Source organism: Oryza sativa, chromosome 2 (assembly GCF_034140825.1).
Source record: "Oryza sativa Japonica Group chromosome 2, ASM3414082v1".
NCBI lineage: Eukaryota > Viridiplantae > Streptophyta > Magnoliopsida > Poales > Poaceae > Oryza > Oryza sativa.
In genome coordinates this window covers 18,962,968-18,986,799 of record NC_089036.1, presented here as the reverse complement: position 1 = coordinate 18,986,799, position 23,832 = coordinate 18,962,968, and the positions used below count along the sequence as shown (strand labels likewise).

The following is a 23,832-nucleotide window of genomic DNA, read 5'->3' as shown; positions in this document are numbered from 1 at the left end:
CTTCCAACGATACATCCATGCCTAAGCACAGCAAGGACCAATGACTAGAGCTCGAGCTTGTGAACGTAATTATCAGGTAAAGTCATTCCTAGCTACTCATATAAGTTCTTCTCAGAATTGGGTGCTACTAAGTGGTTGTTATGATCTACTTGTTGTTAGGAATATGGGAGAAGATCTAGATCACAAACAACACTAGCAGCGCTGATTTGATGAAGTCAATGCTCTTCACTTCGATGGCCAATTGGGGCAAATGAGTACTTGTTGGAAAGATCTTGTCGTCTACTTTCAGCTATGTGTGGTCTCACCATCAGATTCGACCCAAGCTGCTCAGAATGACGAAAATAGTTTTCACATCAGAAACTTGGGCTTGGGCCTTGTATCTTTACAGCCCATTAGGGGTCCACAAAAACTAGGGTTTGCTCCCACCTCCTCTCCTAGTCATTCCTCCACCTATATAAACCCCTAGCAGCCACCATTTTGTATTTTGAGTTTTGTTTAGATGTAAGTTTAGCTTCAGCTACGTCCTTGTACTCGCGTGTACCAGCTAGTAAACCCGAATACTTGTATTCAGAACCCCATTTTCGTTTGTTTCAATTTCATCATTTGACAAGCGCCGTGAGCTATTTCCTTGTCAACTTGTTCTTGCTTGTTCTTCGATTGCTTGTAGGTTCAAGGTTGTTCTTGGCACGGCAAGAACAACAACAACGTGGAGTCGGTGCACCGGTTGCTAAGGCGTAGCACCCCCGTGGTAGTTGTAGTCGGACCACCAACGTCGTGTCCTCCTCCAAATCGAAGTTTATCCTCGTCTCATCGAAAGATCGAGAACCCCCGTTGCTGCATCAAGTGGTATCAGAGCTCAAGTTGCTCGGTGAGAGATTTTTCAATCCTTTGTTTTTACCTACAGCCCATAAAAAAACCTCAAAATAGGTCAGATCCAAAATCACCAAAACAAGTTGAGCCTTTGTTGTTCTACTTAGTTTTTGCTTGCTGAGTTTTCGGTTGCATCGATTGGTTGAGTTACTGGTTCTGGTAGTTTAGTCCTTTAGAGTTTCATGTTCTGTTGACAATTTCGTCACCACAAACACTTCCACCATCACCTCTTTCATCTTCATCCCGCTGCCACCATCATCACCATATTCACCACGAATCCACCTTCATCCGCACCAAATTTTCGTCCACCACAACCAACAGCACCCTCATCACTACATCAGCCACCCCCAAATGCATTTATTGCTACCTCCACCAATAGCCAACCCTTTTGCAACTTTGTAAAGTGAATTAGCCCTTCCAAAGAAAGCATTTAAGTGCCCTCACTTTTGACTTGTTGGCTGAACCAAGTAACTCCAACCAGCCCATCATTACTCCATTGTGTTGACATGTTGGCTGAATGAAAAGAGAAGAAGTTGTTCCTGTTCCTGCTGTTTTGAGTAATTTCGAAATTCATTGGGAAAAATTTTCAGCTTTGAACTAGTTTAAAAAAAGGAAGAAGAAAAAGGAAAGAAAAAAAATCAGAAGTGAAAAACAAGGAGAAGAAGAAAAGAAAAAAATAGAGAAGAAGTTGTTGCTGTTATTTTCCTTGTGTTCTTTTGGTGCAATTTTGAGTGGCTACACTTGTGAGTAGGTTCGTCTCTCTAACAGGGTTTTACCTAGGACCAACACAATACCATCATTGAGCGATTATTCAACTTGCTTGATTAATGTGGTTCTAGCTGTACCTTGACATTACTTGCAGTCACCTATAGCTCCACAATTTTTTATCTACTACCATCACAGGATCGTGCTTGTTGTCGGCTCTGGTACTACTAACCATTGTTGTTGTTCTTGCTAGTTGCCAACGCCTTTTACATAGCAAAGTAAGAACATGTAAGAACTCGTTTGCACAAGTTTGGTAGAAATGGAGATGGATAACACCTAGCTCCAATAGTTGATAGGACATATCTCTTGTGAATTGTTGCTTCCTACTCCCTCCATTCCATAATATAAGGCACAACCACTTTCCTTAGATGTTCCATAATATAAGGCATGCATGCAAGCATGCAATTAACTATGACATCTTCTCCATTAAATTATTATTTTTTAAATCCTCCACTCTCATGTTATCTAATCCTATTGGATGCATGCATTATATTTATTAGGATGATTCAAACTACAAGATGATAATAATTATTTTTGGTCTTTGGGTTAAGGGTGGTTGTGCCTTATATTTTAGAATGGAGGGAGTATTAACCATGACAGGAGGATCAGGGGAGCATCCTCAACATTCACCACGTACGAGGGGCATCATACAACATTTTGAGCACCAAGTGAGGGAGCATGCTGAAGGCCTTGATGAGGATGTTAGGGTCGCCAATGATCGCCTTGGTCAATTGGAGGCTACTCAAATTGACACCAACTCCAAGCTTTCCTCATTGGAGACACCCCTTGTGGCTGTGAACACTTCTCTTGCAGGTATCTTGAATACGTTGAAGAGAATGAGCCAAGATGGTCATGATGGACCGGCTAGGCGCAACCACATTGGCCATGAAGCTAATAGCAGCGTCGCAGCAAGGGAAGAAGTGGACTACGCTGCTGACACCGAGCTTGATGAGGAGGTACTTGGTCGTCCACAACGACAACAGCGCCAACAGCGCCATGGAATGGGCGCTCCACCACGGCAGGAGGTACATGATAATGACGATTCTTTAGGCAAGATCAAGTTTACCATTCCTTGCTTTGATGGAAAATATGACCCTGATGCATATCTTACTTGGGAGTTAGCCATTGATCAGAAATTTGCTTGTTATGATTTTCCTGAGAATAAATGTGTTAGGGCTGCTACTAGTAAGTTCACTGATTTTGCATCCATTTGGTGGAGTGAATTTGTTCGTTCCAATCCAAATAACACTCCACAAACCTGCGATGCAATGAAAAGAGTCATGCGAGCTAGATTTGTTCCTTCATATCATGCATGTGATTTGCTGCATAAATTGCAACAACTTAGACATGGAATCAAATATGTAGAAGAGTATTATCAAGCTTTGCAAACAGGAATGCTTCGTTGTGGTTTGGTGGAAAATGATGATGCTGGTATGGTGTTGACGGTCGTTAGCGATCAGTTTCGACCGTAAATATTACCAAAATAGAGGAGAAATAGTTATACTTGCAATGCATATTTATGTTAGAATAATAATATTCCACTAGTATTAGGTTTACTAACCTTTTGCAGAGAATAACCATAAAGTGGAGGAGAATCGACATCAAATCAGACAATAAATCAATCGAACGATGTCGAGAATCAGACTTATGTATGAATGGGCCAAGAACTCAGAATTGACACGATGAATTGGGCAAAAATTCACAAGTCTTCGCAGAGAAGCAATAGAGGAGGCCACCTGCCGAGTTTGGGTTAGGTCGGTCCAGCCCATGGTTCGGCCGAACCTCCCGTGGCACCAATGGATGTAGGGTTTTGATGGATGGCTGGGATTGGTCCCCAATGACAGTTGGAGGGTATTACTGACCTTTCCAACCGTCATAATCGTCATTACATGCCTATAAAAGGAGCTCCTCTTCTCACTTCACTCACACACCTCAAGCAAAGCTCTCTCATATTCTCTCAAGTTTAGTTTAGTGTTCTTAAGCTAGTAGAGCAGGAATAGAGTAGAAATCGGAGTCCGGAAGCCTTCGGGTATGGCTCTAGTAGCTTTCCTTTCCTCTTTTGTAAGCTTTGTACATTTATTAGAATACTCTTCTTTATACATTTCTGGTATTGAAATACTTTCCGAGTATATGAATGCCAACTTTACTTTATATTCATGTTATACTGATTGTACTGCTAGCTTATTTGGGAGATGCATAGGTACAAGTATAGTGTTTGCTTATGCAATTGCTCTATGTCATGACGATGATATTAGAGTAGTATCTGGTAGTTTAGGAGTGGTGTCTAGATTACGGGATATCATTATTTGGGGTTATATGCTGCGGATGAGAGGTGGACCGCTGATGGTGACAGCTCAGTACGTGTATTCCTCCACGCGTGTATATAGTCCTAAGTTAATTTCCAGGGGAGGGTACTCCTCTGTATTTAGCCCCGGTTGTATGGTCATGACGGGCTGTCGTAAGGAACTCGGCAGTCAGGGGTGGCTTCTTGAAGTACTAGGAGGACATCGGATAGAGGGTATTAGCTAGTTAATCAGATAACTAGAATGTATGTATACTATGTATACTAGAAGTATAGGAATAGATTCTCTTTCTATTTTCTTTCCACTTAGCTTAGGTAATTTAGTATGAGAATGAGTAGTTCCTGGCTTGTGTGTCACTCTACCCTTTGATTATCTTAACCCCTGCTTAGACTATGATTATTATCTCTCTACTATGATCTTCCTACGGGATTAAATAAATACGATATCCTTGGAATACTCTCAGGTGAAATGCTACAATGGTATATCCATGCGCTTGCGGATGAACTCTGTAACCATAATATAACAGGAGTATTTCTGCGCCATTGCCTAGTAATGTCGTTAAGAAATACCAACATATGGCTAGATTCATGGGTGGGCTAAATCGAGAAATTTAGAACATTCTAGCCTACAAAGAATATAATTCAATTAACCGTTTGTTTCATCTTGCTTGTAAAGCTGAAAGGGAAGTGCAGGGACGAAGAGCTAGCTTCAGGACTAACATTTCTGCAGGTCGTACTAGCTCTTGGACACCTTCCAACGCTGTTGCACCGTCAACTCGAGCAGCAGCACCATCGTCCTCAAGCAACAAGCTACGTTCCTCCACGACAAACTCTACACCATGCCTGAGTGAACCAGCAAGAGGGGTTGCTGCTACACCTTCCAAGAGTTCATCATTAGTGGCATCATCAGGAAGGACAAGCGATATTCAGTGCCTACACTACAAGGGCTTTGGTCACATGTGCAAGGACTGCCCAAGCACTCGTGTAATGATCGTGAGAGCTGATGGTGGGTACTCCTCCGCTGGTGATTTAGATGAAGAAACCTATGCTTTGCTTGCAACTAACAATGCAGGGGAAGGTGACACGCCCCACCAAGATGAAGAACACATTGGGGCCGAAGCTGCAGAGCACTATGAGAGCCTCGTGGTGCAGCGAGTGCTAAGTGCACAAATGGAAAGGGCTGAAGAAAATCAACGCCACACCTTGTTTCAAACCAAGTGTGTGATCAACAAACGCTCTTGCCGCGTGATCATAGATGGAGGAAGCTGCAATAATTTGGCTAGTGTTGAAATGGTGGAGAAACTTGCATTGAGCACACAACCACACCCGCAGCCCTACTACATTCAATGGTTTAATAGCAGCGGCAAGGTAAAGGTAACACAATTGGTAAGAGTACATTTTGTCATTGGTTCTTATCATGATTCAATCAACTGTGATGTTGTGCCTATGCAAGCATGTTCTATGTTATTAGGTAGGCCATGGCAGTTTGATAAAGATTCTTTATACTTTGGCAATTCCAATCAGTACTTCTTTGTGCATAATGGAAAAAAGCTTGTGTTACATCCTATGTCTCCTAAAGTTATTTTAAAGGATGAACTTGCTAGAGCTAGCAAGCAAAAACTTCAGGAGCATACTAGGAGTGAGCATCATATTGTGGCTAATGAACTTGAGAAGCATAAGAAGAAATGCACCAACTCTGTTCAAAATAATAAAAATGAGATTAAGCTGAAGGGATCTTGTTTCATTGCAACAAAGTCAGATTTGGACGAAGTGATCCTGACACTTCTATTTGCAATGCTTCGGTTTGCAAAGAAACTTTATTTTCACTCGAGGATACTTCTATTTCTTTGCCTCCTCCGGTCACTAACCTTTTGCAGGAATACGCCGATGTTTTCCCAAAGGAGGTTCCACCGGGGCTGCCACCAATTCGAGGGATTGAGCACCAGATTGACCTCATTCCTGGGGCCTCTTTGCCAAACTGTGTGCCATACAGGACCAACCCAAAGGAAACAAAGGAGATACAACATCAAGTGCAAGAATTACTCGACAAGGGGTATGCGCGTGAGTCTCTTAGTCCTTGTGTTGTCCCCATGCTTTTAGTTCATGGCTCATGGCGCATGTGTGTGGATTGTAGAGCAATTAACAACATCACAATCAGATATCGTCATCCTATCCCTAGGCTAGGTGATATGCTTGATGAACTGGGTGGTTCACTTGTGTTTTCTAAAATTGATATGCGTAGTGGTTACCACCAGATTCGCATGAAGTTAGGAGATGAATGGAAAACAACTTTTAAAACTAAATTCGGCTTATATGAGTGGTTAGTCATGCCCTTTGGTCTCACTAATGCGCCCAGTACTTTCATGAGATTAATGAATGAAGTTTTACGTGCTTTCATTGGCAGATTTGTGATGGTATATTTTGATGACATTCTCATATATAGCAGATCAATAGAGGATCATCATGATAATTTGCGTGTTGTTTTTTATGCTCTACGTGATGCACCTTTATTTGGTAACCTTGAGAAGTGCATATTTTGCACAGATCAAGTCTCTTTTCTTGGCTATGTTGTGACTCCGCAGGAAATTGAAGTGGATCAAGCCAAGGTTGAAGCCATACATAGTTGGCTGGTTCCAACAACGATCACACAAGTGAGAAGCTTTCTATGACTTGCTGGGTTCTACCGCCACTTTGTGAAGTATTTTAGCACCATTGCAGCCCCACTACATGAGCTTACCAAGAGGAATGTGATATTCACTTGGGCTGCAGCACAAAGGAATGCATTCGAGACTTTGAAAGATAAGTTAACATACGCACCATTACTCCAACTTCCTGATTTCAATAAAACTTTTGAGCTTGAATGTAATGCTAGTGAGATTGGATTGGGTGGTGTGTTGTTACAAGAAGGCAAACCTGTAGCATATTTCAGCGAGAAATTGAGTGGGCCTAGTTTGAATTATTCTATTTATGATAAGGAATTGTTTGCTCTAGTACGAATTTTGGAAACATGGCAGCATTATTTATGGCCCAAAGAATTTGTTATACACTTTGATCATGAGTCTTTGAAACACATTCGAAGTCAAGCAAAACTTAACCGTAGGCATGCTAAATGGGTTGAATTTATTGAATCTTTTCCATATGTCATCAAACATAAGAAGGGAAAAGAAAATTTCATTGCTGATTTGTTCTTTCGTGAGATTGTTCGCTTGCATGGAGTGCCAAACACCATAGTTTCTGACATTTTTGGAAACTATAGTGCCAAACACCATGCAAAAATTAGAAACTATAGGTTACCGATCAGAAACTATGGTGTTTGGCACTCCATGCAAGTGAACACCATAGTGCCAAACACCATGCAAAAATCCTTAGTCATTTTTGGAGAACCTTGTGGGCTAAGTTGGGGACGAAACTTTTATTTTCTACTACTTGTCATCCCCAAACTGATGGACAAACTAAGGTTGTGAATAGAATTTTATCTACAATGCTTAGAGCTATTTTGAAAAAGAATATTAAAATGTGGGAAGAATGTTTGTCTCATGTTGAGTTTGCTTATAATCGTTCGCAACATTCTACTACTAAGAAGTGCCATTTTGAGATTATTTATGGCCTTCTACCCCGTGCTCCTATTGATCTTTTGCCCCTCCCAACTTCAGAGAGGGTGAACTTTGATGCAAAACAATGTGATGAACTGATGTTAAAACTGCATGAGACCACTAAGGAGAACATAGAGCACATGAATACTAGGTGTAAACTTGCTGGAAGCAAAGGAAAGAAACATGTTCCTTTTGAATCTGGTGATTTAGTTTGGCTGGCTGTTGTTGCACTCGGCCTCAAAGTAGGGAGACAAGGTGAAAACAAGCTTGTCATCGCCACTGGAGAGCTTCGGGAAGTGTCCACTTGGCCTTCTTGCTCTTAGAGGAGGCTAGCTCGATAAGAGTGATGGAGCGTACCTTAGGAGGCCAGCCGCGTTTGACGGGGGCAACTGCGGCATAGGGCGTAGGGCGTGGTCTTGCCTTTTTGCAAGCAGTCGTGAGCCTTGGGCATGCTAGAGGTAGCTACGTGGACAGCTTAGTGCAATCGACTGTGCGGGCATAAGGAGGAAGATGAGCGTGCGTGTCGGCCATGGCGATACAGCGATGGAGGACGAAGGAGATAACAAAAGATAGAAAGGGGTGAGAATTTTATTTCCCATGTTAGCATGCCACGTCATCAAAAGTGGCAAATAGTTAATAATTCACCTCTCTTGTAAGTCCAAATCTAAGAGAGCTATTTGGTTATTTGCTAAGGTGGTGTTTGGATCTAGGGACTAAACTTCAAGTCCATGTCACATCGGATGTTTGGACTTTAATTTAGAATATTAACTATAGACTACTTACAAAACTAATTATATAAATAAGAGCTAATTCACGTGATAATTTTTTAAGCCTAATTAATTCATAATTAGCACATATTTACTTAGCATCATATAGGCTAATCATGGATTAATTAGGCTCAATAAATTCGTCTCGGGAATTAGTCCAGGCTAATCATGGAATGAGTTTTGCTAATAGTCTATATTTATTACTTCTAATTAGTGTTCAAACATATAATGTGACAGGGACTTAAAAAATAATTTTGTGACAGGGACTTAAAAAATAATTTTTAGTACTGTCCAAACAGCCCCTAAACCTAATAGTGATAAATAGTTAAATTCCCCTAAAAGGGGCAAACTTTTTTTTAGAATTAAAAGGGGTAAACTGGAAAAATGCCAGGTCCCTACCCCTATCAGCTACTCCATCTCACGAATCAGAACTACTTTCACCTTTATAGATAAGCCTCTTGCCTTTCAAGAATTAAAAGAAACAACCTCCACACATTTCTGGTCCGCCCCCTCTCATAATTGGGATCTAGCAAATCAGCCCCTCCGCCCTTCCCACAAGTTTTTCCCGTCCGCGTGGATGGCGTCCGCGTCGAACCCACCAAAAGACGAAACCGATCCATGGGCGCGGGGGACTAGGATTCGGTGACATTCTCCGTGACATTCTCGGAATGTCAGTGACTCAATGTAATATCACCGGGAATATCACCGAATCCCGATCCGGGCGCGGGCGACGCGAGTCCCACTCCCAGGAGTCCAGCTCCCGCGCCACCGCAGCCCAGGGCGGCGCCGTTGTCTCTGGGCCGGCGCGGCCGCCGCGCTCGCCTCCTCGCTCGCCCACCGAGCGCTTCACCCAGGGGCGGGCCCGTGAGCAGCCCGGAGGCGGAGGCCGCGGCATCGACGGTTTGAGCGCCGCCGCTGCATTGGTGGACCGCAAAGGAAAGAGAAAGATCGGAGAAGGATCTTTTACAGTCTCTGATGATCGGGAACAGGTAATGGTTCCCATCTTGCATTTGTGCTGTCATGGCGTTTGTGTTGGGTACCTTGGAGTATTTTGGATTTGTTCTTGAGCATTTCTTGGGTTCTTGCAGGCACGAAGGAAGGAGGAGAGGACATCTGATTCCCCCAAAGTGAAGCTTCTCAGGAGTAGCATTCGTGCGTATCATGGCGACGCCGAGGAGAAGGTAAGGAGAAGTTTACTTGTCATTCTTGATTGGTCTGGGGCTGGGCATTTTTGTCGTTCGTGTGAAATCTTGGGATCATCTTTCACCGTTGCGAACGTGCTATCCTGTTCCTTAGATGCGGTTCTTGTGCCATCTTGTATTCTTGTGTTGCAATGTGGAGCTAGGATCTTGGCAATCTTTGATTTCTTGATTTTACTGTACCTGGGGCGGAGAACTCTGGGTTCAAATGATGTGGCATCCTATAACAGAGTTGAAATCAACTAGGCCTTATGACCAAAAAAAAAAGAAAGAAAAAAAAAAGAATCAACTGGGCAAATGTTGGGGGGCAATTCAGCTTTCTGTATTGCCAGTATTGGGAATAAACTCTTTCTGACTACTATTAGGTCTTCTTGCTATCTTCTATCGAAATTGTCGACACTTATTAGTTGCCCCTGCTTGATCTAATGTAATTTGATGTTTAACGTGATGCACTTTTAATCACACTGTAAAATTGTGGGGGACTTATTGGGTGATGTCATGTCTAGTGTGATTTTTTGCTCAGAAATCCTAAAGCTGAATTTATGAGCTTTCATTGTCATTGAATGGTTCATCCGGATGTGTATTTGGAATTGGCATTGCATTACCGTGTTCAATTTCTCTACATAATTGACCAACTTACATGCGAAATCACTTGGTGTACTCTACCGTTGGGTCTAAAATATTCAACCTTTGGCTGGTTGCTACCCAAAATTGGCTATGAAGGCTCGAAGTGTAATCAGCAATAGTAGGAAAATTGTGGAAGCACCAGTTTTGTGACATTTCTAGTCTGTAATTGAAAAGTTTCATGTATCCCCTATTCCTTGTTTCTTAGTGTGAAATGTTTGATCCTGATATTACTATCCTGTAATCGATCTTGTTGTGGAATAGCTTTTGAACATGAAAGCAAGGTGAACGCATTGTCCAATCAAAATTCCACAAAAAAAAGTACCTATCCTCACTTTATGAGGATCACCAGATTCGACTCCTTTTAACCTGTGATGATGTTGAAAATGGGCATATAAAATTAGGGTCAGAATCCTAGACCTCATGATCTAGTGTATATTCACAAGTTCCTTTACGGCGAAAATATGAGGAACTGTCACACCATATTATTACTAATGTGATAATTTGGTAAGAAATCTTGCAGCTGCATGTATGTGCTTTCAGTCTTAGGACAGTGATATATGAAAAAAATTGTCTTGGTGTGTATTTGGGATTCATAACTGGACATGATTTCTCCAAATCATAGGCCTTGTATATGCAAACTCACTGAGCATACTCTAATGTTTGGTCTAAAAGATTCCGTGTCTTGCTGGGTTGCTGCCTAGAATTTTCTCAGAATACCCATAGCATGATTGGAAAAGAGTTGACAAAATTGTCAAAGCACTAGTTTTCCAATCTTGCTAGCCTGTTTTTTAAATGTTCCATATATTCCCTTGTTTCCTAGTCTGTAGTGTTTATTCTTTGTACTAATTCTCTGAGATTGCTGCCAAGTCTGGTGAGAATATATGATGCTAACCTGTTCTCTTGTAAACAGCTTTCAGATAGAAAAGGAGAACCAGTGAACTACCCGTTTCATAATTGCGGGGCAAGCACATCAAAACTGCCTGCTCATGTGTATCACAAGGTTTGATTCCTTTAACCTTAGATAATGTTGAAAACGGAAGTGCACCATTTATCAAATGTCAGGATGATAGATCACATGACACTGTACATTCAATTGTTCATGTACAACAGAATATCTCTTTTGTATGCATACTAAATCATAAGTTAAATCTGGTTATGTTTTGCAAGCAATTAAAGGATTGGATTGTGATGGCTTCTGGAATAGGCCTGCTACTGAATTTAGGAAATCTTGTGCATATATTCCGTCTTTTATGACTTTACAACAACCAATCAATAAAAACGAAGTGATAATTCTAATTATTTCTAAGCATTTTTCAGAGAATATAAACACCAGAAAAGTGGAGCATATAAAACATAAAATATATTTTATTCTAGTTATGTTGTTTTCTTATGCATATACCATTTTTAGTTGAGTTCCCTTATTTGTGTATTTGTGTGTGGGATGCAGAAAATTCCCATGGGAGAAGCTGCAAATCATTATTTCAGGAACATTGATAATTCTTTCCAGCAACCGGAAGTTGGTTTGCGTTTAAAGTATCTCAGCCATCACTATTCAGAATTTAGGCCAGTACATAGAGATGAGGAATGTTTCTATAGGAGTTTCATATTTTCCTACCTGGTAAGTGTCCACCTCCCTATTCCCTAGCATAGGATGTATGTTCAATGTTATTATAACTCTCTTAGTTTTGACAATGTATGACAGGAGCAAGTTGTTGATAGTATAGGCACACGTGAGGAAGACCGCCTTCTTGCTGCTGTTAGAGCATTGGCTACCAAAGCTGAAAATCTTCAATGGGCCTCTGAATTTTCCCAGAAACACAAAGTAATCTCTTGTCTTCCCTATTTGCTTTTTCCCCTATATTGGTTTTTCTGACATAAACATGCTTGTAATGGATGATTCCTCTAATCTAAATTTGTATTGTACAAACCAATCTGTATCCATCATTTTACTTCCTTTGTTTTATCATTTGCAGGAGATACACACCATTGTTTCACAATAGTGGCATGACATCGCAGTCTTTTACCCTGTTGACATTAATTCTAATTATAAATTTGTGAAGTTAACTTCCTGATTGAACAATATTCAACCTTGCAAGAAATTTTGCAGTTGGACATTAATAGTGATAAAATATAATGGGGAAGAACAAATATTATAGGTGTCTTATGTTCAAGACTGAAATGCTGCACACATGCTGCTTCATGGTTTGGCCATCTTGATCCTAAATCACAAATGTCTTCCTTACTACTATCTCATCAAATGTTCTTTCTAATGATTATCTCCATACTTGATGTTTAACTATGGAAGCTTGTCCGACAAGTTATGCTAGTCATGTTTTATTGATGATCATCATTCTGTAAGCGCCATTGTAACACGCTGGTTAAACTCTCTGGGTGCTAGATGCCAGCGGTATGTTATGATTTATTGTATCATTGATTCTTGCAGGCATTTGAGAGGCTGATAGAGAAAATAAAGGGATGGAAGCGCATGCAGGAGCACCCAATATCAATAATCAGGTTTTGAAATGTTTGGTTTTCTGCAATTCCGGAAGAGTGTTGTTTCTAAATGTACTATCCCATCTCACTGACTGAACATGCGCCTTTTTTCATCTCATGACAGGGGGAAGATTCTTGAGTTCTTCAGCAGTTATGATACAACGGATGACAGTGAGAAAACACCTTGAGCCTTCATTCCTTCCATCTGATCCACTTTCCTGATTCTGACATGCTTTCTTCTGTATCAGTTTTTGCTTTCCTCAGATTAGTAGCAGCTACCTGGATGTGCACGCGCATATGGAATTATGAATGGTGTGCAACTAATTGTGGAGAAAATCAGAATCTGGAAGATGTTAGTATCAGCATCACTTCCCTTAGAGACCTGACCTGTTACAAACTGAATGCAACTATATATTCTTCACACTCATTTCACCTGACTGACCTGTTGCTCTGGATGCATGCAGTGGTGCTCGAAGCACGTAATTGCTCCTCGTGTGTACGCAACCTCTGCTGCAGTAAAAGCTTGTGCAGAAGCTCTCAGGGTGACCGTCCAAGTGGAGAACGTTCATGATGGAACTTGCGAAAGTACGCACTACATTGTCCGCGGCGCTCCTTGCGTGACCTTGCTGCGCATAGAGTCTCACTATGACATCATCTACCCACTCCCTCCTAGTTCTATTAATAGTTCAAATCCACATGAGGAGAAGTTACTCCCAATCCCAAGTAGCATTCTTGCGTATGACAGGAGAAAGGTAAGGAGACGTTTACTTATCATTCTTGGCTGGTCTGGGCATTCTAGTCTGTTGTTTAAAAGTCGCATATATTCCCCTTTTTTTACAATACCATGTATTCCCTATCTAACTTGTTTGCTAGTCTGAATTATTAAATCTTTATATCAATTCTCTGCGGTTACTGCCAAGTCTGGTAAGATGTGTGGCTTTAACCGGTTCTCTCGTAAACAGATTTTCGATAGAAAACAAAAGCATCTGGACCGCTCCAATCAAAATACTAGAGCAAGCACCTCAAAATCACCGCCTCATGAGGATCAAAAGGTTTGATTGCTTTTAACCTTCAATAATGTTGAAAATGGAAGTGTATGAATTATGAAATGTCAGGATGATAGATCACATGATATATATATATATTCACAAGCTTTTGTACAGCTAGCTGTTCAGAGCAATATTTCTTGTGTGCACAGTAAATCATAAGTTAACTCTTGTGCCATCTTTTGTGTTAGGAACATGGGGAGTTCTTCTGTTTGCTTTACAGTAAAAAAAAGTTTTTTTTTTAGGGAATCAGCTTGTGTATTAGAATGTGGAACTAGGATCTTGGCATTCTTTATTTGTATTTACCAGTGTGAAAGTCTTGGCTGATTTTTGCTGTACTTGAGTGAAGAAATCTTGGTTGAAATGTTGTGACATCTTAGAATAGAATCAAAATCGACTGGGCAAATTAGGGGGGCAAATTTGGCTTTCTGCATTGCGAAATACTTCCTAACTACTTGTAGGTCTTCTTTCTATCTTCTATGGAATTTGACACTGGGACTGTTGGAATTGTTGAGACTTAGTTGCTCCTGCTCGTGTTAATCTGATTTTCTGTTTAATGTGATGCATTTTAATCGACAGTAAAAATGTGGGGGATTTATTGGTGATTTCATTCCTACTGTATGAGCTTTCATTTTCATTGAATGTTTCATCCAGATGTGTACTAAGGAATAGAGATTGCTTTGCTGGGCTCAGTTTCACTAAATAAAGGACCACTTACATGCAAAATCACTTATCACGCACTATTGTTTGGTCGAAAAGATTCAAACTTTGGCTGGTTGGCACCCGGAATTGGCTATGAAGGCCCGAAGCATAATTGGCAAGAGTAGACAAATTGCAGAAGCACCAGTTTTGTGTTCTTGCCAATCAGTTGTTGAAAAACTCCATACATCCCATATTTCCTTGTTTCCTAGTAAAATGCTTGATCTTTATTTTTACTTCCCTGCAATTGGGTTTAAGTCTGCTAATATGAATTAATTTTAACACGTTTTGTTGTGGAGTAACTTTTGGATATAAGATGAAGGTGAACGTGTTGTCCAATTGAAATCCATAAAAAAGAATGTAATCACAATTGTCACCTTCATGCGGATCACCAGACTTGACTCCTTGTAATCTTTTATAATGTTGAAAATCAGAATCTGGACCACATGTTTGTCAGTTTGTGTACATTCACAATTTTTTTTTACTGCGAAAATATGAGGAAATTTCCGCCGATATTATGACTAGTGCGATATTTTGGTAAGAAATCCTGAAGCTAGATATATGAGCAGCTTTCAGTGTTATCGGACTGTTTATAGGAAACTTTTGTCTGGATGTGTATTTGGGGTTGTATCACCGGACATGGTTTCTCTTAAGTCAGGCCTCGTAGATGCAAACTACTGACCATACTTGTTTGGTCTAAAAGATTCAGCCTTTTGCTGGGTTGCTGCCTATAATTGCCCCTGAAGTCATAGTGTGGTTAAGAAGAGTTGAAACAATTGTCGAATCAAAAGTTTCTTGTTTAATAGTGCCATGTATTCCCTTGTTTTTAGAATACATTAATTCCCAATTCAACCTTGTTTCCTAGGTTGAATGAAATGTTTGATTGTTATATTGATTCTCGACATTGCTACCAAGTCTGGTTAGATATATGATTTTAACCAGTTCTCTTGTAAACAGCGTTCAGGTAGAAAAAGAAAGCGACCTGGCTGCTCCAATCAAAATCCTAGAGCAAGCATGTCAAAATCATCGCTTCGCAAGGATCATAAGGTTTGATTCCCTTTAACATTCAACAATGTTGAAATATGGAAGTATATGAATTATGAAATTCAGGGTGTAGATCATCAGATAATACTGTGTACATGCACGCACAAGTTCTTGTACAGCTAGCTGTTCAGCAGAATATCTTTTCTTGTACGCGCGTACTAAATCATAAGTTAATAGTGGATTGTAGTTATGTTTTGCATGCAATTGACACTATTGGATCGTGACGGCCTCTGTAATTGTCCTACTGTTTTTTGCTGAACTTAGGAAACTTTTGTGTATCTATCCTGCCTTGTGACTGAACAACCAACAAAAATGAAGCGATTACTTGCTGCTGTTAAGCTTTAGAGTTAAGTTATTACTACCTCTGTCCCAGCATATAAGGATTTTTACGGTTGGATACAGTCATTAAGAAAGTAGGTATAATTTAATGGGGTTGGATGAGAAGTGGAGGAAGGTGGAAAAATTGAATGATGTAGGGTTGTCATTGGTTGGGAAAGGAATGCTTGTGAAGTTGTTATTTTGGGACAAATTTTGAAGGTTAAAAGTTATATTTTGGGATGGAGGGTGTAGTTTTTATCTGCCTGCTCCTCAATAATATCACCGTGCATCTACTGCATATATTGTTCTTTTCGCCTATGATCCGTGCATCTACTGCATATATTGTTCTTTTCGCCTATGATCGTTCTTGTGTTTTCAGTAAGATACTAATGCGGTCACTAAGTTTTAATTTCTTTGTGGCATATTCTTGTTGATATGAAATCTTCCATTCTCAGTTTTCTGTTTTAGATTTTTTTTTTCTTATAGTGTATTTTCATCAACTTAGTTCCTGGTTTGGGCGTGATAGTAGATAGTGTCCTGGAATCAATCTGGTCATACCCCTAATTTACTGAATTCTGCAGTCCTCAGCTCTTGCAACTTTAGTTGATACTAGAAGAAGAAGAACGAGGTTAACAGATACTATCATTCCTCCTGGATGCGGAAGGACAAGGAAATATGAAATCACAAGAATGAGCACTCGACTTGTGTTACGAAGAAGTGTTAGGTCCCTTTACAAGTTGCACAGTCAGCCAAACTCACTCGCTGGTCGATTCTCATTGAGAAATTTTCTGATAAGTGACGAGATGACCATTGAAATGGATGAGTTTCAAGCTGATGATTTAGACCCCTATACAAAGGCCAATGCAGAGGTTGACTTTTATCAATATGTGAAGACTATTGAAGAACTCTTTGAATCTTTACCAGTTCCTGAAGATATTCACAGATGGCTAAGTATGATTATGAGAGATCCAACTGCTTATCAGTATCTGATATGCTATCACTACTGTTTGATGGAAGAGCACCAAATGATGCATGTCTTTACATCATTGTACAATAAACTGCTAGTATTGCCAACAACAGACCCAGCAGGATACAATTTTGTGCTTGAACGTCTCAAGATATTCTCTGGTTGGAGCCCGATGGATCTTCACAACGTTTATTTCATTGAGACCTTTTACTGGAAAGATCCCATCACGGGCGTACCAATCATCTACGGAGATGATGTTCTCTCCTTGCTGAGATTGGTAAGAAATACTTATCAGCATTTCATGTCGAAGGTGGTAGAGGGCAGGAAACTACTCTTCTCTGAAAAAGATTTCGGGAATATGGTCAACGAACAATTTTCTGGGCTTCTTGATGAATTTTTTGAAGCGATGTTCATTGCCACGTATTATGCTGACTTACAACTTGAGCATACAATGGTGTAAATTGATAAGGAGAAGAAGTGACCTGCTGCTGATTTCTGACGGGCGTGAGCTAAACCAGTTAAGAGTACGCATGGTGTAAATGATGAGAGAAGTGGACAGTAGCTGATTGTTAACAGCCAATGAGCTAAACAGAGCTGTGTTTTAGTTGAACCTGTGCAGTAACGAGATCCTTATTGTTTTTTTGTTAAATGTGACATGCTGTGCATGTGGAATTGTTCAGTATGTGAGCTCATATATAGTATGAAAGTGTTCTTTGATCTAACATTATCTGTGAGTTCTAAAATCACTTCCAAAATTCATGTGTTCTTTGCCACCATACACTTGTGAGAGCATATAAGAGCTTCAGCCTTCTATGTTATGCATTTTTTATTTTGCTCCAGTACTAATAGGCTATTTATAGATCAATGCATGCAATTATCAGGTATCAATTGTGCCCATTTTTCTCGTACAAAAATATGCACATGTGTCATGTGTGTAGCCTTCAGCTGCAGTATTAGCAAAACGAAGCATTATTTTCTTGCAGCACAAGATCAGATTCACATATACAGACAGAACTGAAATCTCACTGAAAAGAAAGGCATACAGCAAACTGATACCATCATAATTGAAACTGTACATGTGGATACTGAATTCCAATCTCCATAAGACAATATCAAAAAGGGATTACTGACAGATAGCCAAAATCCAAAAATAATTCAAATTAATTTGAAAGGTCCTTGCAACGTAGAACTTAAGAGACCTTATGGAATCCTATTGAGTGCAATGCAGTCCATATTAAATACTATGGAGGCGGAGAAAGGGAAGGAGGAAAAGCCACAGACCCAGCTGATTTGGCCTATGTCATTAGGGGTGGACAGGAAGCTCGTGACTCGTTAGCTCGCTCGGCTCGTGATAAACTTGGTTCGGCTCGTTTAAATTTCGTAACGAGCCGAGCCAGCATTTTAGCTCGTTAGACATAACGAGCCAGCTCGAGCTGCACGTGAGCCAAAACAAGCTGAAGCCCACCGGTGGATAGCCCATCAAACAAGGCCTATAGTAGCAGCTTAATCATCCACGAGGCCCACCACAGCCCTTAATATGCCAAACCCTAGGCTAGGCTAAAACAAGCGGAAAAAGTACATCCAAGGTCTCTCAACTTGTCATCGAGATACAAAATCGTCCTCAAACCGCAAAACCAGATACTGGGCATCCCTCAACTAACAAAACCGTCCGCTTTAGGTCTCTCGGTGGTTTTGACCTCGGTTTTAGCCTACGTGACGGCTGAGTCATCGTGGAACCCACGTGGACCCCACGTGTCAGCGTGCCACGTCAGCTCTCTCTTTTATTGCAGCAGCAATAGCAAACAGCAGCTAATCTCGCCGGAAGAAAAACCAAAGCCGGAGGCGACGCAGGAGCTGTCGTGCTTCGGCGACAGCTCGGTAGGCATCGCCGCCGCCGCCGCCGCTGCCGCCGCCGGTGACTCTGGGTGCGGCGGCGCGCTGGATCGCAAGCTACAGGCGGCGACCACGGCGGTGTACGGTGCCTCGCTGCACTCCGGGAAGGAGCTCCTCATCCGGGTCACGTGGACGCGGAACGCTGCCGGAGCCACCTGCCTCGCCGTCGCCTTCGACGACGCGCTCTCGCCGTCGTCGAGGTGCGCCCAACATGTGCTGCACAAGAAGCGCGGGAGCAGGTCCCTCGCCACCGCCGCCGACACGGCCGTGGGCATCCACTGGGACACCGCCGAGGCCACGTACGCGTCGGATTCGTCGTCCCCCGAGCCTACCGGCGAGGCGGCGACTACTACCTCGCCGTCGTCGCTGACGCGGAGGTCGCGCTGCTCCTCAGCGAGGGGTGGCTTGGCTTCTTCCTGCATGTGCAATGTGTTACTAACAAAACAGTTCAGCTTCTCTAATTCGAGTTGGTGATTTTATTACAGTGTAAATCATGGTGTACACGAAAGATACTAGATAGGTTAAACCCCGCGCATTGCTGCGGGAATTTAGTATGATAATAATAAAAAAAATAACGTGTAAGATAGCTATATAATATCAGATTAAGTAAATTAATATGGTTTATGATAATTTAAATTTAAATAGTATGTAGAATGGTGATTCAAACGTAAAAAGTAAGTTGGTATGATTTTATGGAAGAAGAAAACTAGGGAGATAGTTTGGACCGTAGATTAATCATCTAAAGGATAAAAACAATTGATATGATGACTTAATTAGAGGAAAAAACGAGAAAGATAATTTGGACCATAGTTTAATCATTTAAGCACTAACTAAGTGAGGATGAACTATATAAGTAATAGGATATCATAAAACATAATAAAGATATATATTGAAACATTATGTGAATTATGTTGGATGATAATTTAACATGTTTGTATTTGAAAAGCTCTCTTAAATTATAAAAACTATAAAGATATAGCAAGTTTGTATAATGTTTAAATGTGATGATTGTTAGCGGATGATGATGTGGCATCTTATTAATTAGTAGATGATTATGTGACATCTTGTTAGTGGATAATGATGTGGTATCTTTATATGTTAAGCTTAATTAGTTAGTGGGAATAACTTTATAGTAAGATAGGATAAGTATGACTTCAGCCTGACATTGTATGAACATGGGTACATGCATGCTGATGTGAGTGTTTTCTGGTTTTCTGAATCGCAATCAAATGGCATAGATAGACTATGAAGCACTGATACGGCAAAGCAGGCGCGTGTCTGTGTCCGACACGCGATCGGATACGGACATGTATCGGACACGGGCGGATACGTGTCCAGGACGTATCGGTATTTATCCTGATTTTAAAATAAATAAAATAATTCCTAATACGTTTCCGATACGTTCTGATACGGTCCCGATACGTTTAACCCTAATATTCCGCCGGTACCAAAACCCGCGCGCGCGTGGGGAGCATATCCACCCAGCCTGCGCCGCCTCTCAACTCTCACTCTCGCCTCTCTTCCCCAACGCTCCAGCGCCGCCGCCGCCCCATCAGCCATTGCCGCCGACGGGCTGCGCCGGCACCGCCACGCTGCTCTCCACCTCCGATGCTGGCCCAACAGCGTCACCACCAACGCCCCTCACGTGCTCCAGTGCCGTCGCTGCTGCCGGGCTGCCTCGTCAACCGTCGCCGCCGCCGAGCTGCGCCGGCGCCGCGCACTGGGCTGCGCCTCGCCGCCTCCTACTGTGACGTCGGCACAACACTGTCGTCGCCGATCTGTTTTCCTGTTCGTTCCCTTGTTGAGGTGAATAATAAATCCCCTCTTTTAGCATTCTATGCACTGCAGCAGAGCAATACTGCAATGCTCTTCTTATTTCGTTTAGAGTTTTAGTGGATCTGCAAGAATGCAATGCCCTTCATCTTTTCTTAGTATAAGTACTATCTTTTTTTTTGTTAGATCCCATGGATTATCGAACTGGAAGCTCAAGTGCTAGTGCTAGTGCATCTAGCCATCCTAGTGGTAGTCCGGCTCCTAATTCTGCTACTGATTTATCAAGAGGAACTAGTGGTCCAGCAAGGGCAAGCAACCTCTTGAATGCTTGCCGTGTGATTCCTCCCAATGACAATGAAAACAAGCCATTGTGGAGGTATGTTGAGTTAATGGAGAAAACAGGTAAAGGCCAGGGAGGGAATGTAAGGTTTAGATGCAGGCTTTGTGGTAATATTATGCATGGGAGCTACTCAAGAGTTAAAGCACATCTCTTGAAGGTGGGATCTAATGGTGTAGCTCCCTGTCCAAAGGTAACAATCGATGTTCTTAGTCAACTTCATGATGAAATGGCTAGAGCTGCAGCAGTTGCTGAAAGGAACTTGCCTAAGGACATCCCACTGCCAGCAGAGGGCGCGAGTAGGGGGAAGAGAAGGGCTGTTTCAGCTATTGAGTCTAGCTTCAATTCAGATACTCGTTCCAACCTTGATGCTTTGATTGCGAGAATGTTCTACACAGCAGGTTAGACTAGAGTTTAGTACGTTTTATTAACTCATACATTCTCATATTTGTGTTACAAATGTGACTAATATTTGGACATTTGGTTTGGTCTGTAGGCATTCCTTTCAATGTTGCAAGAAACCCATATTTCAGGAAGGCTTTTATGTTTGCTTGCAACAATGCGCTTGGGGGCTATTCCCCTCCAAGTTACAACAAGCTACGAACTACTCTTCTTGTTCAAGAGAAGACACATGTTGAGCGGTTGTTAAATCCCCTTAAGTCGACATGGCCTGTAAAAGGTGTGAGCATTGTGTCCGATGGGTGGTCTGATGCTCAAAGGCGCCCACTCTTGAATTTTCTAGCAGTGACAGAAGATGGGCCAATGTTTTTAAGAGCAATCAACACTGAAGGAGAAATTAAGAGGAAGGAATATATTGCTGAGAAGATGATTGCAGTCATTGAGGATGTTGGACCAAAGAATGTGGTACAGGTTATCACTGACAATGCAGCTAATTGCAGGGCTGCTGGGTTGATAGTTGAACAGAGGTACAGCCACATTTTTTGGACGCCGTGTGTTGTCCATACCTTGAACCTGGCCTTGAAGAACATATGTGCAGCCAAGAGTTCAAGTGGGGATGCTTATGAAGAATTTCAGTGGATCACTGAGGTAGCAGCAGATTCTTCTTTCATAAAAAACTTCATCATGAACCACTCAATGAGGCTCTCCATGTTCAATGAGTTCAGTAAGCTAAAATTTCTTGCCATTGTTGATACAAGATTTGCTTCTACCATTGTAATGTTAAAGAGGTTCCGTGCTATCAAAGAATCTCTAATCTTGATGGTAGTGAGTGAAAAATGGAATTCTTATTAGGGAAGACAATCAAGTTCAAGCACAGCAAGTCAAAGAGAAGGTTCTAAATGATGTGTGGTGGGATAAGGTGCAGTATATCCTAGATTTCACTGATCCTATCTATTCCATGATTCGTGCAGCTGACACCGACAAACCTTGCCTCCATTTGGTTTATGAGATGTGGGATTCAATGATAGATAAGGTGAAAAAAATAGTTTATCGTCATGAAGGGAAAGAACTAAATGAGCATTCCTCCTTTTTCTTTCATGTGCAAGAGATCTTGTACTCTCGATGGGCAAAAAGTAATACCCCCCTGCATTGCTTGGCACACTCACTGAACCCCAAGTAATGTTCTGCTTCTACTTTTAAATGTTTGTTTCCATAATTTGTAGTCGTTGTTAGCCTATTAATTGTTTTTATAAAATGTAGGTACTACTGCGAAAGCTGGTTGGCTGAGGTTCCAACCCGTGAAGCTCCTCACATGGATGCAGAAATTTCAGAAATGAGAAACAAATGCTTCAGAAGGTATTTTGCTGGTGATGAATTAAGGAAGATCAAGCAGCAGTTTGCAGATTTCTCGCTGTTTGGAAATGGGTTTAATTCCTTTGACTCAATCAAGGATAGAGCTCATTTGGATGCAAAGCAATGGTGGGGAATTTATGGTAACTCTGCCCCTGAGTTAAAAAAATTGGCGCTAAAATTACTTGGACAACCAACATCATCATCTTGTGCTGAAAGAAATTGGAGCACCTATGGTTTGATCCATAATTCAATGAGAAACAAGTTCTGTTCCTTCTCTTACTTAGTAAATTTCTTGTATGTTTGAAATGCATGGAACTGATCAGTGACTACAATTGCTTTATTGTAGGCTAAACCCTGGACGTGCTGAAGATTTGGTGTTTGTGCACCAGAATTTGCGTCTTCTTTCCAGGAAATCTGAAGAGTACTGTACTGGTCCATCAAGAATGTGGGATGTTGGAGGAGACAGCTTTGAGATGTTCGAGGGTGGTGCTGATTTTCTTCAAGAAGCTGCTCTTTCACTTGATGAGCCTGACCTTGAGAGGGTGCTAGAAGATCTTGGTGCATTGGATCTGTCTGCTGATGCTGAACCTTCAGCCACTTCAGTTACCATGATTGATACAAGCAGCAATTAAATTGATCTACCTATCTAGTTATTATTGAATTGAACTTAGAGTACTGAACAAGTTTATCGGTCTATCCTAATTATTCTATTTGTGGCTGTGAACTTGTTATTTATAAACTAGTTGTGTGCCCGTGCCCTGTGGGCTGGATGTGAACTTCTATGGTCATTGCGAGTTTGGATGTACCGTTGAACTATTAATTTGTGGTCTATGCACTATTTGTGGTCTAGCACTTATTCACAATCTATTTTTGCCCTGTTCAATTTACTACTTTTCTGTATTTTTAATTTATATATATATATATATTAGCGTATCCCCGTATCCTCAATTTTTGGAAAATGTCGTATCCCCGTGTCGCCGTGTCGCGTATCCGTGTCCGTATCCCCGTATCGGGGTAACATAGTAGATAGATACTGAACATGGTTACATGGAAAAATGATGCTTACATTGCCTCCAGATAGCTTCATTCAGATCGAGCAGAAACGCTTTGCATTCTCTGCAACGATGCTGTCAAGTAATGACTCGCATGCGTCTTCCAGCAGATCCAGCACCAGAAAAACATTGTGCAACGATAGCTGTCCCCTCCCTCCCCGCCGCCTGCCTTCTCTTTCCCCACCGCCGCCGCCCTCTCGCGCGCCGGCCGCCGCCTGCCTTCTCTTTCCCCGTCGCCGCCTGCACTACGACGCCTGGCCGACGGACTGGTTGGTGGGGATGGCGGCGAGGGACGGCGCGGCGCTGAAGCCGGTGCTGAGCGGGTTGTCGATGAA

At 41.6% G+C, this 23,832-nt stretch overlaps 3 protein-coding genes across 3 annotated transcripts; all 3 read left to right on the top strand.

Moving 5' to 3' along the window:
- Positions 1 to 2,228: 2,228 nt before the first annotated feature.
- Positions 2,229 to 6,349, top strand: LOC107280003 (uncharacterized). Its single transcript, XM_015768965.1, has 5 exons — positions 2,229 to 3,066; positions 4,614 to 5,305; positions 5,462 to 5,707; positions 5,815 to 5,998; positions 6,342 to 6,349. The coding sequence occupies exons 1-5, from the start codon at positions 2,229 to 2,231 to the stop codon at positions 6,347 to 6,349; spliced, it is 1,968 nt and encodes a 655-aa protein (XP_015624451.1).
- A 2,547-nt stretch (positions 6,350 to 8,896) lies between these two features.
- LOC4329466 (uncharacterized) lies at positions 8,897 to 17,412 on the top strand. The gene is made up of 12 exons (XM_015768318.3): positions 8,897 to 9,286; positions 9,386 to 9,478; positions 11,034 to 11,123; positions 11,571 to 11,741; positions 11,826 to 11,945; positions 12,567 to 12,637; positions 12,741 to 12,787; positions 12,865 to 12,968; positions 13,081 to 13,368; positions 13,579 to 13,668; positions 15,319 to 15,408; positions 16,305 to 17,412. The coding sequence occupies exons 1-12, from the start codon at positions 8,966 to 8,968 to the stop codon at positions 17,148 to 17,150; spliced, it is 2,331 nt and encodes a 776-aa protein (XP_015623804.1). The 5' UTR covers positions 8,897 to 8,965; the 3' UTR covers positions 17,151 to 17,412.
- A 2,639-nt stretch (positions 17,413 to 20,051) lies between these two features.
- On the top strand, positions 20,052 to 23,331 carry LOC4329465 (uncharacterized). Its single transcript, XM_066307085.1, has 5 exons — positions 20,052 to 20,389; positions 20,543 to 21,094; positions 21,190 to 22,268; positions 22,353 to 22,706; positions 22,792 to 23,331. Exons 2-3 carry the CDS (start codon positions 20,548 to 20,550, stop codon positions 21,942 to 21,944), a joined length of 1,302 nt encoding a protein of 433 aa, XP_066163182.1. The 5' UTR covers positions 20,052 to 20,389; positions 20,543 to 20,547; the 3' UTR covers positions 21,945 to 22,268; positions 22,353 to 22,706; positions 22,792 to 23,331.
- The last annotated feature ends 501 nt before the right edge of the window (positions 23,332 to 23,832 follow it).